The sequence below is a fragment of the Aptenodytes forsteri genome, unplaced genomic scaffold, assembly GCF_000699145.1.
Source record: "Aptenodytes forsteri isolate BGI_AS27 unplaced genomic scaffold, ASM69914v1 Scaffold217, whole genome shotgun sequence".
Lineage (NCBI taxonomy): Eukaryota > Metazoa > Chordata > Aves > Sphenisciformes > Spheniscidae > Aptenodytes > Aptenodytes forsteri.
In genome coordinates, this window is record NW_008796222.1 from 510,758 (window position 1) to 525,459 (window position 14,702).

At 37.6% G+C, this 14,702-nt stretch overlaps 1 protein-coding gene across 1 annotated transcript in view; it reads right to left on the reverse strand.

Annotated features, from left to right (window-relative positions):
• The window catches only part of RNF217 (ring finger protein 217), a 28,870-nt gene that overhangs the window by 1,997 nt on the left and 12,171 nt on the right, over positions 1–14,702 (reverse strand). Inside the window, exons 3-4 of the mRNA XM_019474620.1 lie at positions 9,706–9,907; positions 1,686–1,757 (exon numbers count right to left, since the gene is read on the reverse strand). Of these exons, the coding sequence (XP_019330165.1) occupies positions 1,686–1,757; positions 9,706–9,907 (274 nt within the window). The remainder of the gene's footprint in view (positions 1–1,685; positions 1,758–9,705; positions 9,908–14,702) is intronic.

A 14,702-nucleotide genomic window follows, 5' to 3' on the forward strand; every position in this document is an offset into this window, starting at 1 on the left:
AGAAAGTAACTAGTGATAGGATGAGAGGAAACGGCCTCAAGTTGCACCAGGGGAGGTTTAGATTGGACGTGAGGAAAAATTGCTTTACTGAAAGAGTGGTGAAACATCGAACAGTCTGCCCAGGGAAGTGGTTGAGTCCCCATCCCTGGACGTATTTAAAAGACGTGTAGATGACGCACTTAGGGACATGGTTTAGTGGGCATGGTGGTGTTGGGTCGATGGTTGGACTCGATGATCTTAGAGGTCTCTTCCAACCTTAATGATTCTATGATTCTATGAAATGGTGTAAAACCGTTTTCAGCTGTGATACCGAGATTACTTTAACAGTTACGTTGGCAATAAATATTGCTGTAATTACATCAAAACCAAAACTTTCCTATAAATTATCAATGCTTTTGGAACTGCTCATGCTGCTCTTCTTGATTGTATCTCATCTGGCCATACCGAGGATGGGACTTCAATGGCATACTGGGTATTATTGCTATTGTATTACTGCAAAACCCTCTTAATTTTTAATATAAGCAAAACAGTGTTTTTTTCCCAACATAGATTATACCAGATAGGTGAGCAAAATAAGCTTTACTGGCATTAAGAAGTCTTTATTGCCTATATTTTTGGCATAAAAATGCCACTAAAAAGAATATTTAAGATCTCTCTCTCTCTCTCATTAACTTCAGCGAACCCAACTCAGAATATTGATACAGGAAAAAGATATGTATTCTTAGCCTAAATACTGAAATTAATAGCAATATTCCTTATTTGGCCTGATGTAGTCTAGAAAAACTGTAATGGTATTTTGGTTATATACAACCTTATTAATGTAACTATCCTGGTATATTTTGGCTTTATTATGTCAAAATAAAGGTGCCACATCCCCACATGCCTCAGGGCTGGGCACACACTGCAAATTTTCAGTGGAGTAAGTAGTTTGGTGAAGAGTTGTGAAGCAGCGTGATCCCTGACTGATGTATTACTGCCAACATAAATAGTGGATATACACTTACATGAGCAAAGTTATACATTCACCGTTACGGCTTATTTCATTTCTGCGGGAGAATTCAGTTAAGCCAGGCAAAGAGCAGATTTGCTAGAATAACTACATCCACATTAATACAACCATGTTAACAGAGCTTTGATACTGTATCAGATGAGTTCACAGTACCGTTTTTTGTGATGGAATCCAATCTGGCAGCCTATGCACTGAATCAGATTTTGAGATTGACTCATCCCAATTTGCTGCTTTGTTGTTGTTGTTGCATCTTCAAGCTGGAGGGCTCTTGGGACTATGCCTAGTGCTCCAAAAATCTTGTCATGTACATGGCCAAGATCTTAGAATTGTCATCCACTGGGGTGATTAAAGGGAGGGTCCAAGTCAGCCAAGCTCCAGGACTACGTTTAAATTACTCTGGCCTTTTTACTAGTTTAACTAGACTAGTTAAAGATTTTGGTTCAGAAAACCAAATCATTGGGGAAAAAAAATAAAGCTAATAGGCATAAAATGCAAGTACGAAAAAAAAAAGATTCTAAAGACAAATTTTTTAGAAAACAGTCATGTGCTTTATACTAAAACGGTATCTATGAAATTTGTACGTTGTGTCCATCTCTTTGAGATGAAAATACTGAGATGTCATACAGAAAGCCACTGCAAAATCAGAATTAGACTCATTCACATATATAACTCTTACCTATTACAACAGCTATGGCTCCCAGTGCCAGTCCCAGGACCAGTATTAGGGGTGTAATGAGTAGTTTTCCAGCTGAAATGCAAAATTCATTAAACAATGCAAAGTAGGCATTTTATTTTTCCCTTTCCAACCATCCATAAATATTTCCATACCAGACTCCCAAACGCTGGTTCATTTTTTTAATACTTTACCAGGATTCCTATTTGTAAATTCATCCTACAAATCCAGCTAGGAGCTATCACCACTCAGCCAGCTCCCTGCACACATTTCTCTCTGCCCTCTTCACCCACCACAACTCTCTGAGTACAGCTCATTTTGTACATTAACAGTTAGCTTGCATTTACTTCTGTTTCCATTCTGAAATCCCTCAGGCACCGACAGGAACGTGATAGCTATAAAGCTACTATCATTTGGCTTCTCTGGAATCCTACTGCATAGCAACCAGCCTGGAAAGATGCCAAGCAAACCAGCATCTTGGAGAGAGTTTAGGTTAGCTCAGAGTGATGAGACCATCACCTCTAAATATGCTTCTGCTCGCTTTAAAAGGCTATGGTGAAGTCCTCGTGTACAGTTGTGATTTAGGTCTAAATCAAACCACAGCCAAGTCTATTTTGGATCAACATTTAAAAAGGATATGTTGCTGCTCTTACATGAGCGAGGCAGCAAGGTTGTGCAGCACACCGGCTGGAGCATAAGACTGAGAACAAATAAAGCGTGCTCACATTCTTCACTTCTGATGAGTTCATGATCTGTAGAAACGCATGGAGGGAAGGCAGGGCTCCTTCGGAAACACTGAAGTTGAAACTGAACTTTGAACCCAAGTTATCTTTCTTGCGTTGCATGCTTTCAACTGAACAGCAGCATCTCCCTGGCTGTGTTGGCTGAGCGGTTGGATCAAAGATGTCACCTGTCTCAGCTGTTTGAAAACGCAGCAGGGCAAGCATTTTTACTGATACCCCAGCAGCCTGATCAGGGATTTGAAATTAAGCAATTCTCTAAGTTAAGCATGTGTTTGAAAGATCACCTTTAGAAAGGGAGGAAAAGTGAGTTCATTACCTCTCTCTCCCCTGCCCTTCCCTCTCTCAAGTCACTTGTATCAGATTTCAGTAAATGGATTACTTCATTCAATAATGATGTAAACCTCTCCATAACCTGAACCACTAATTTGGGCAGTCTGAAGGAAGAATGAGATATTTTGGAAATAATTACAGCAGTTAAATGAATTGGTCCTTTTCATGCTCTGTTTTGATAGCTTTTAAATTTCATAGGAGTGTTGTGGGTGGGAAACATTAATTCCTAGAAGAAAAAAATTGGCAAATATTATCGATATTACTCTAGCTGCTAGGCATCCTAATGGTAGACCTTCTTGGGACTCCACTGCATTCTATACACACAGAGGTTGTCAGATAACTTATTCAAGTGCAGACAGGAGAAGGAATGTAGAGTGATGGAAAACCTCAAGAAAACTCCAAAAATGAGCAATTAAAAACATTTAAAAACATTACCAGAGCCTTTAACCATTTCAAAGCAAAGCTTATAAAAGATTGTTTTAAGGTATGAACTCTTTACTTTATTAATAACCATGTAATTAGAATGTTAGGAAATTGATGTTTGGTACCAAAATTATTAAAAACTTCAACCACTGAACTGGTGACTAAGTACACAGAAACAGAGTCTGCAGAAAGGGCTAAGCTAGCTTTTGACTAGAGTAATTTCTTTGCAGACACGAAGAACGGTTCCTAAGCTAATTCAGTTTCAGAACTTGTTTACTTACATATGACAAACTAACTCAGAGCTGAAATAAAGCATGACCGAGTGTCTTTTTCCTTCTGCCTGTGAATATGAAGTTATGAGTATTGTGTAGTTCCAAGATCTTATAGGATAAAATGGCCTTCCATCGTCATAGGACAGTATCTTCTTTTGGTTATCAATGCATTCTTTCTAAAGGTTAAGCTTTAAAACCAAAACAAAATACCTTTTCTCCTTATATATCTACCACATTTAAATCCTTTATCTTTCTTTACCTTTGTAAACTAAAATTAAGGAACAAGTTAACACAAGGTGAACAAGACTTGCACAAGTTACCACCAGTAAGAGTACCAACAGCAGCAATCACTGCAAAGCAGCAGCTATGTACCTTTTACTCCAATTATTTTTATCAGCATTGTATGAAACAATTGTAAAACACTCCATTTTACATGTCTGAATTGAACATTATATCCAGTTCCAGTTTGACACACGCTGTTTGTCATAGTGTGAAGGATTATGAGGTTCTTAATCAGAGAGGGAATTATGACACACCAAGAAATGCTGCTGAGACTAAGGACGTTTATTGCAGGCACTGAACTTCCCAAAGATTCACTGTCCTATGTCTGTTAGCTCCAGGACTGCTAGCAGAGAGAGCAAATGTAAAACTTGCCTCAGAGCTGAATAATATCTTGGGTCATTAGTCCACATGGTGAACGCAGCAGTAGGTTATGATAGCCAGTTTGGTAATGTTCAAAGCTAGTTTTTAAGGATAACTTAAAGAGAAACAGTTGTAAATAGAACAAGCCTGAAAAGGGAACCTTTTTACAATTCTACTCAAATTAATAAACAATTTCTCTACTGGGTTGCTCAGCATGAAGATTTAGACAACTGTGGTAATCTAATAACTGTATTTGCAGGTGTCTCAGAGGAGTTGCATTACTTGTGATACAGAGAATGATGTTTTTCTGCAAAATGAGGAAACATTTAGGGAAGTGTGAGGGAATATTTTTCCCTTGCATAACTTCGGGTTTGGTTGCGGGTTTTAGGGTAATATATACAAAACCCCATAAATCGTTAGAGAATTCTTTGCCATGTAAAAAATTAATAGAAGAGTTTTAAAAAACAAATTTAATCACTAGCATATGAGAACTAAAAAGTTTTGTCTTCTGATTCTAAATATCATTATATGTTTAAGCAGCAAAGCCACTAAAAGTATCTACTTACAAATTAAAACAGTCATATCTATGTAGATTTAAGTTCTAATACAAGTCTGCATCTGTTTTTAAAGAGTCCTATCAAGTATATATAGGAGACTTCTTACAAATCAGACCAATGTAAATGATAAAGTTGCTAATGAAGGTTGGATCCTAGAAATGCATGCTTCCTTCTGTGGTGCTCAAAGCCATGCATACATAAAGTAAATCTTGCGCTTTGTCTTGGGACAGGAGTGCATGTCAGTCAGATCTGAAAACAGGTTGCTTTCAGAATCCTATCTGAAATGCTGTTTACCATGCAAAAAACTTCATTTGCTTTAATAGCATCATTACATGTTGTGTCCTGTTACATATCCATGAAGTACCTAGCAATTGATTTTGAATAATTCACCCAGCTGAATTCAGGTGGTCCTTCAGTGGCATCTTAAGTACATTTAAGACAGCTGAACATGTTTTTCCTTTCTGTGCAATTCATCACTAACTCCAGTTACAACCAAACATCCTCCCTTCAAGAACTTTGTCAAATAATTACTATGAGAATGACATCTCTAAGTCCACTGGGACTGAAGGATAAAAGCAATTTCACCGTACTGTACTGGTCACAGACAAAGTTTCTCAAAAAATATGCTGGCTAAAGAGGGGAGAGAAATGTCATCAAGTTTGGAGACCACTTCTGCTCCCAATTTATTTTCTTCTCCCTGTGATTTCTATTACCTTTACAAAACCATTGGTTTATGAAGAAAAGTATGCTTGAATTTATGCTGCCATAAATGCTTTTCCCTTATTTTTGTTACAGAACAGTTTGTGATTGTAGGCACAAACATTTGGTTCTCAACAGAAACCACGATAGCATGCCAGCCTGCCACGAAGTGTTCTTTCCTTTCTACGCACCCCACCCACCCAGACTTGGTAGAAACAAGCCAAAGAACCTTCACTACAAAATCACCACATTTGCTTAAATAAGTATTTCTTCTCCATAGCAAGAGAATAAAATAAAAAGTCATAGAAGAAAATCTAGCAACACCTCACCACTCTCCCACTGACAGCCAAGATAATGTCCTCTTAATTTCCACTACTCAGCCAAATAGCAGAGGCATTTTACTACAGGAAATCCAACCTTTATTTCTTGCTATATGTTACTTAAATTTAGAGACTATGCTTCTAATGGCCTATTTCTCTGTTACCATCTCCTCCTTCTAACATCTTCTGCTGACTCCCAGAATGTACAGTAACACCTGCTAATGATAATGCTCCACTCTTGCCTGTTAAAGCTTTAATGTATTAACATTTACAGTTCTAGCTACCAGGACATCTCTGAGCCTAGGCGTGATCCCTAACTGGAATTTAACATTTCTCGATTTTCATCTTCATCTTAACTGATTATGACTAGGAAGCTTCAGTTCAAAACAAAGCAACAAAAAAATATCAAAGATCATGACAAAGAAGAATCTGATGGAGCGTCTATAAAAGAAAGATTGAGAGGGTAAGCAAGCTATTATTTACTCAGTTTTATGATAAAAGTAGTAACGAATGAAATTATCAGCAATCTATCAAAAAAACCAAATCACACAAACACACAACAGAAGGATGAAAGTACTTTACACAACATAGTGAAATCTACATAATGAAGTCCTACAGCCTCTACCAAAGATGACGTGGAAGCAAAAACTGTAAATAATTTAGGAACTGCATAAATTGGTGAAGGATACATCTATTGGTAATTATTAAGCAAAGGTTCAGATACAACACTTAACTGAGGAAGTGTCTAAAACAATGATTACTGGAAATACACAGTGAGTGAGATCTTATTTCAAATTGACCACTGTTGGGGACAAACTCACTATGTAGACCTTTATACTTGGCAACTAATTTGGGATTTTTTTTTTTTTTTTTTTTTTTTTTTTTTTTTTTTTTTTTTTTTTTTTTTTTTTTTTTTTTTTTTTTTTTTTTTTTTTTTTTTTTTTTTTTTTTTTTTTTTTTTTTTTTTTTTTTTTTTTTTTTTTTTTTTTTTTTTTTTTTTTTTTTTTTTTTTTTTTTTTTTTTTTTTTTTTTTTTTTTTTTTTTTTTTTTTTTTTTTTTTTTTTTTTTTTTTTTTTTTTTTTTTTTTTTTTTTTTTTTTTTTTTTTTTTTTTTTTTTTTTTTTTTTTTTTTTTTTTTTTTTTTTTTTTTTTTTTTTTTTTTTTTTTTTTTTTTTTTTTTTTTTTTTTTTTTTTTTTTTTTTTTTTTTTTTTAACTTCCCTGCCCCCCCCAGTTTTACATTTGCCCTATTTGCACAGATCAGTTCTGGTGAAGTTTTACAAGGATAGCAGATCTTGTCAAGTTTCCACCATTCAAGATGGCAGAATCCACAAACTGAACTGACACTGTATCACAGTTTGGGATTATACCATCTCGAAAGAAAAATGTCAGGAGATATAACCTTACAACAACGTAATGCCTTCTTAAAAAGGTGTGTGCGCACCCACATGTGTGCTTGTGTGGAAAAAAGTTTAATAAATAAATCAATCAATCAAGACTGGCTCACATATGCCAATGACAGCCAAAATCTAATCCAATGGAGGAAGAGCAGTGAGCTGAATTCCTGAATCCTAATTTGATGTAAATTGTTCAAACTTCTATTTTTTTATTTTCAAGTGTGAATGCTGTTAGGGCTCTGGAGCGTTTTGGTAGTTATTCATACACTGTATCAAGATCAATATTAAAATACAGCGCTCTAGAGATGACTGAGGGATTTAGGGTCATGGGTATCAATGCAGAATTCTTTGAATCACTGTCAACTTGGGTGTTAAGCTGTTGTAAAAATGAGGGCAATTACTACATGTGCTGGCAGGTTCAGCTAGCTCTGTCTCTATTCAAATGATGACCATTCCTGTGGAAAATAACACTATGACAGAGGTAGTCCTGGAGAGAAATTTTTAACAGAAAACCCTATGAGAAGTTTAAGCTGAGGCTTTAAGCTTTGCTAATCTTTCTTGGTTTACTAATTAAGGCAAACCACAAGTACACTTGCAAACAGGAAACAAAAGTAAAATATATCTTCTCTATATGTGTTTTTATAAATATGAACATATACATCTTTCACCACTGAACTTTAACTGATATATGCACTTCCACATTTCTTTACTGCCTCCAAGTCACTGTTTGCAAATAAACTAATTTTCTTTCTTACTAGTGAAAGCTGTCTCTTTTTAAAAGGAAAAGGTTGTGCATTATTGTTTCCTAAAAAAAACAAACAGGGAAGATAGAAAATAATTTTAATAGTAGTTATGCACATGCAGTACATGCACCTGTATTTTGGACTTTGTATGTGGCATTAAAACATGCTAACTGCATATTCAGATACCTTTCATGTAAACCATTGCAAAAATTAAGACAATAATAATGTTATTTTTGGCAGATCTATGTTTTGGTAAGAAACACTTATTTTATATTTGTATATCAATTGTACATAGAAGGTTTAATCTTGGAATAACGTTACCCATGATTCTGCATGTGAGCAGCACAGAATTGGTAATGTCTCTGAGCACAATCCCTTGCTATCACAGATACTAATTCCACCAAATATACCAAGATCCATTTTAAAACAGCTTACATTGTTTGCCATTGTGGCTTTTACTGAAAGCTCTTCTGAAACCTTACTTTGCAATGGCTCTTGAAATTTAAGCTTAAATTTATTCATGAACAGTTTATACCCATGTGCTCTAGTGCCAGCACCGTCTTTAATCTAGACAAGATCTTCAAATGTGTTGGAATTTATCTCTACAAAATGTATCAGAGTAGGCACAGCCAATCATTTTGAATTTTTATCCACTTGCCTATTTATTTCTGTATCTTTAATTCACCTCTCTCAAAGTTTGTTCTAAAGCCTTGCGAGTTCCTGAGGTCAAACTAAAGGGCCTGGATGACTTACTGTCATTTGTTAAACGAGCATTCCAGGTTTGTGAGTCTCCGACAACTTTGCAGATCAGCAAGATCGGCATTCTCATTACCAGGCCTATGAGTCTGCGTGCCAACTCTTGTGTTACTCTAAAATGGAAATCACCTGGTTTTCTTACTGGAACATTTGGCTCAGGAGTATTGTTTTCACCGCAGGTCTGCTGACTGCTATTTCCACACGTTCAGCCTCTTACCTTTACCTCTACATTTGACATCACCAATTGATAAGCTTAAAGCATTTCCTCATCCTAGGTGAATTCCAAGTCATCTCCTATTTCTATGCCTTAATTCAAAGTACCAAAGGTCCTATCTTCCTTAACAGGTCCCCGGTTTTGGACACCTACTACAACCATTTCCTATAATGTTACAGATAGCTTTACATGCTGTAAACTCACTACGACTACAGTTAATGCATATGCAAGATATGACATAAAGTAATAATCTACTTTGTTACCTATTTTTCCTGTGCTTCCATAGGTTGAAACAGGTATACACCTGGTTCAAAAGCAAATTAGGAGTGCCTTTTTTGGTTTGGTTTTTTTTAAATAAAAAGAAAAAAGTCAAGCTTTTGGCATTACAATCCTGCGAGATAAATTAATGTATATAGTTATATTTTGTTTTAAGCTGGATTTTATCTGAACCAAAGCTAACAGGTAAAAGATAAGTGTCCTCCTATTTAAATAGGCTAACCTGAGTAGTTTGGTTTTTCAAAACCAGGTCAGGTTCAAATCCAAACAGCGCTTTATTCAAACAAATCCTTGACACAGAGGTTCATTTAAAAAAGGTTCCTGCTCTGATCCATTTCTCCTATATGCTTTTAGAATAATGACCACAGCCAGCAACATGCATATTGACAGTATTTTTCCAGTTTGCTTACATATTATTAAAAAGGGTTAGGAAACAGAAGCTATCAGAAGAGGACACAATACTTATTCATACACAGTCCAGGGAGTGCAAATGCTATGTATTTAAATATATTTAACAAACCACCTTTTACATAACTAAACAACGGGCTGCCCATCCGATACTTTAAACCAATAGTTTTTATTTAACTATTATTGCCCCCCCACACCCCATCACCTCATTGTGCAGCTCTCCACAAGGAACATTTATTCACTCACCACAGACAGAGCCTCGCACTAATCTCCTTAAATGTGGTCTCTCGGGGAGGTAGCGGTATTTGCATCCAAAGATACTGAGGTTTGAGGTGTGATCTCCGAAGAACCGGAGCTGGCGGTATCTCTCCCCACAGCGGTAACAGAAATTAGTGTTACACTGTGAACAAGTCATGTGGTCACACCCTTCTGTTCTCTGGATGTGGATCTGTATGAGTGGAAGAAAAAAAAGAAAAGATTATTTTTTCCCCCCTCCCTAAGCACAGGAAAGTAGGCACTACCCCATGCAGTCCATGCGTCAGATGAAGACACTGCAAGCAACCCCCTGCTTAACTCAGCATTTGCATTAATTAATACCGCAGCTGTTCTAAGACAATAATGGTTTTCTAAGGCATGTTTCAGAGCATCAAACACGAGTTACAGTTGTTTCCAGATTTCCATACATAACTTCCTATATAATCCTCCTTCTCAGTTTAAAAACTCTATCAGATGAGAATCTGAGTGATTCTTGCCCTTACTGAAAACTTGTTTTTATTACTGAAGTAGACACATTAGCACCAAACTTTATTAAAAATAAAAGCAGCACAGTAAATATAGTTATGAACTCTGTTTGACCCCTCCACGGATGGGTTTCCTTCTTATGCCACCTGTGGCCCCACTCCCTTTCCCATTACCATCACAAATTGATTTGGCATTTTGTCATAAACACCAGAAAGGCTCTGCTGTTAGGGTGAATAATTTGAAAAGTATGAGGTTTTTTTTGGTTTTGGGGTTTTTTTTTGGTAAAAAAAAAAGAAAGATTCCACAAATGGTATGAAAAAATTACACCAAGCTTTCATAATGCCTGCAGTACAGAATGAAGCTGGGCTGCCTAGGTTCTACACCCATTTTTCTGCTGACAGCCTGCATAAATAGCTCCATTTCTGTATCTCCATGTACACTTCTGCAAAACTGGTACATTTACCTACTTTGCACAGATTTGGTAAGGCTTCAGTTTTAGTTAATAGTTCTGAGAGTTCTTAGGAGAGAGGGTAGTCCTGGGGCTGAGTATTTCACTAAATCAACTACGATCACACAGCTACTTCTATATCCTGCCAACTAAAAATATAGCTAATGGGGTGGTAAACACACACTGTTCCTAGCTCACAAAATTGCTAAGACCCCCCTGTCCCAAGACCATGCTCCACAGTGGAATGGCAGATAAAATTACCTAATAATTGAGGTTGGAAGTGACCCTCAGAGGTCATCTATTTTAACCCTTGGCTCCAAACTGGGCTAACTTCAAAGTCAGATCAGATTGCTCCAGGCCTCATCCCACTAGATTTTAAGTGGCATTTTTTTTCCAAGTATGGATATGTCACAGTCTCTTTGAGCAACCTGTCCCATGCTTCACCACCTTCCCTGGGAATATTTTTTTCCCTTACATCCAATGGGAACTTTATTTGTTGAAACTCGCAACGGATAAGTGAATACCTCCTGAAATTCTTATCCATATCTACATGTATTTATTCTGCAGGGGGGTACAAGTAAAGACAAGGCATCAACACTCAACGGCCCTGCAAGCACCAGAGAGGCTGAAAGCTCAGGTACAAATGAAGCTCTCACCTCAAGAGAGGCTTGTGACTCCTGGGGTATCCAACATTCTTGAGAGAGTCAGGTGTGTTTGTTCTTTGGTGCTGATCAGGGTTCATCTGGGATCTGAGAAATCTCGCTCTCCTTAACAGCTACTGAAACTGCCACTTTATACATGTAACAAAGTGATGTTTTCCACCAGCAATACTTCTGGTAAAAGATTCCAGGGCAGATGTAGTTAAGAGTAGTTCCAGGTACACCTGCCAACATCCCTGTGCCAACAGTAGTGATCTCAGAATTCATATTTCTACACTTTCAAATGCTTCTTTTACACATAAGAGGGGAAAGACATTCACAAAAGAGACGATTGGGCTATAAAACATTATTTTCTAGTGGGCAAGTATTCTAGTGGACTTGCATTCATCCCATAGAAGGGATGCAAATAGACTGACCAAGCAATTATCCCCCTCTACCCTGAGGAAGCCTGCTGTATCACAGGTGCCCTGTTTTCCAGAAGCACCTGAAAAAATACCATTACTGATGAGCTTTATAAGCCACTTGACTTCAAAACTTTCACATTTAAGCATTGACTGCAAGCAAAGTGGAAAGAAAAGTCTACCCAATATTGTAACAACTTAAGCATAACTTCTGAGGTTACACACTATTTTCTTCTAAAAGGGATATTGTCAGTTTGACTTTTGCTTTTACTTTTCAGGTTTTATATGAAAAAATGTTGACCCTGCTCATGGAGCCATAGTTTATTTAATTTAATTCTGAAGAGATTAACTTGAACTGAAATTAAAATACATTAAGTCACTATTAAAATTCCTTAACAAATTAACTTTAAAATTTAATTCCAATTAGTTTTTCAGGGGACCTAAATTCAGACAGCAACTATACAGAATTTTGTAATTTTAGAGGTACCTTTCCTTATCTGCTGATTCAGTGACATATCACCACCTTAAAAATGTAAATGAGGGAATTAGATCTTATGACACTAATGAGAATTAACTGGTTGTTTTCTTTTCTTTTCGAATCAAGACTGTTGAATTCTCCTTTCTCTTCTCCAACTTATCAACCCAATCTATTAAGTTACCATCCATCCTAACTGAAAATCTGTACAAGCCTGGAGCCTATAAAAACCCTAGATGCAAACCAAAACTACTTCACATTTCAAAAATAAATTTCTTTTCTTTGGTAGTAAGAACTTCAAGGAGCTGCTGGCAATAGCTTTATACATTCTACCATCAATACCTTTAAGAAATACCCATCTCTTGGACACTGCCTGCCATCCTTCTACCCACGCTTTCCTAGAAGCATCCCAGCTCCAGTTAGCCAGGCACCACTCCTAAATCACTTCTGAATCTACTTGCTTCTGCTTAAAATCCTCTAGACATACTGTCCTCTTAAAACAAAGAACTTGATATAAGATTTATTTTCTTACGGACACATATTGCAATCACATGTACTTTATCTTTGCTTCTTCAAAAAGTAAAGTATTAAAAAAAATTTAGTGAATACTTATCTGCACATATGTAACTGTCTTCAAAAGCTGCAAATTTGGAACAACTGGTTATGCTTGCCTTTATTTTTTGTTGCAAAAAACTTTCCCTTTTTTTGTGAGGAGAGACTTCATTAAAAAATGAAATAAAAAAAACCCCAACCTTAGATGTGGGGCTTGGACTCCCTATCACATGCACGCAGACTGACAATGCCAGATGGACGTTGTACAATTTGGTCAGGCTGCTTTTGAGCCTAAGACATGACAGCTCACCAGATCAACTTCAGCTCTGGTTTGCATGGACATGCCTCCCTCCCCTCAGGATAATCCACTACCAGAGATGGATTACAAATCTATAGGTTGGGAAAGCGATCACCGATGGGTCAGATATCGCACAAGTGTTCCTGCTCCGTCGGCAATACCGCGGCACGCAGCCGGGGGAATGCACAGGGCCAGGAATGCGGCTCACTAAAGTTAGCTGCAGCCATGCGGGGTTCGGTGCCTTGTAACGGCAGGCTCCCCAGCAGCATGGTGGGAGTGGAGGAGGCAAGGTGAGAGCACAACAGCTGCAAGCCCAGTTTCTGCCTCCAAGCATTCAGTCGGTGTTACTGGCTTCATCCTGCACCCAGAGCCTGCTCAAACCCAAAGACGTACCCTCACCTTACGGGGAAAGGTTTAGTCATTCAGAAACCCAAGAATGGCTCCCAGAACAAGAGGGGTGAAAATTACACACCAACAGGAAAGCACACACAGCTCAGAGTCTTAAGGAAACAACTGAAGTAGCACAGTGGCTATTTCAGACTCTCACTTTACCCCCTCTGCATGTTACATGCCCTCTTACAGAAATTTCCAGGAAAATCGCTTCCAAGAGATCTGAGGATGAGTGGCCATTTCTCTTCCACTCCTTCTGAAGAAAACCTGGTGCACAGCTTTATCCCTTCATATACAAGCAAGGACTCTCCTCCCTCCAGAGGACGAGAAATAATTTGCAGAGCACCTTCAAAAACTATGCCCCGAGTTATTTGATAATGCTCATATTAATCAGAACAGTAAATCCACAGATAAGAAGTACATACTCCTTGATTTGCATTGACATCTTTGTTTACTTAAATTTCTGCTGCTGTTTGAAGCTTTCTAAGCTAGAGCCGCTGTTTGGTGTTTCCTCATCACTCAGACAGTGATGTTTTTGAAATCTGTGGTAAGACAACACCAACATGAAATACTTCCTTGGTTTACTGTACTGTAAAAACACTTGTGGAAAAAAAGGCATTTTGCTGCAAACATGTTGTCACAAGAAATTGTTAAAAATAAAACCCTAAAACAGTAGTGGAGACAGACAAATAAGGTTACAGATTTTATGAAAAGGCATCTAATAATATGTAGCAAATTTGCACTCATTAGCCAGCTCCCTCTAGAACAAGACCAGCACTTTTTGGACAAGTCTTGTTGAGAAAAATGGTCTACGCTGAGTTTCTCAAAATAGTGTATAACAAATTTGGAAAAGGCTCTATTAAAAACAAAAAATACGTAAAAAATTAAGTTAAGATACAGTTGAAAAAAAATAGCATTTTGTAGTATTTCCACACTGACATATAGTCACAACATGAATCTACAATTACGTACAATTATACACACCAGAGGGACGGGATGCCATCCAGAGGCACCCGGACAAGCTCAACAAGTGGGCCTGTGTGAACCTCATGAGGTTTAACAAAGTCAAGTGCAAGGTCCTGCACCTGGGTCGGGGCAACCCCCCAGTATCAAGACAGGCTGGGGGATGAAGGGATTGAGAGCAGCCCTGCCGAGAAGGACTTGGGGGTACTGGTGGATGAAAAGTTGGACAGGAGCCAGCAATGTGCGCTCGCAGCCCAAAAGGCCAACTGTATCCTGGGCTGCATCAAAAGAAGCGTGGCCAGCAGGTCGAGGGAGG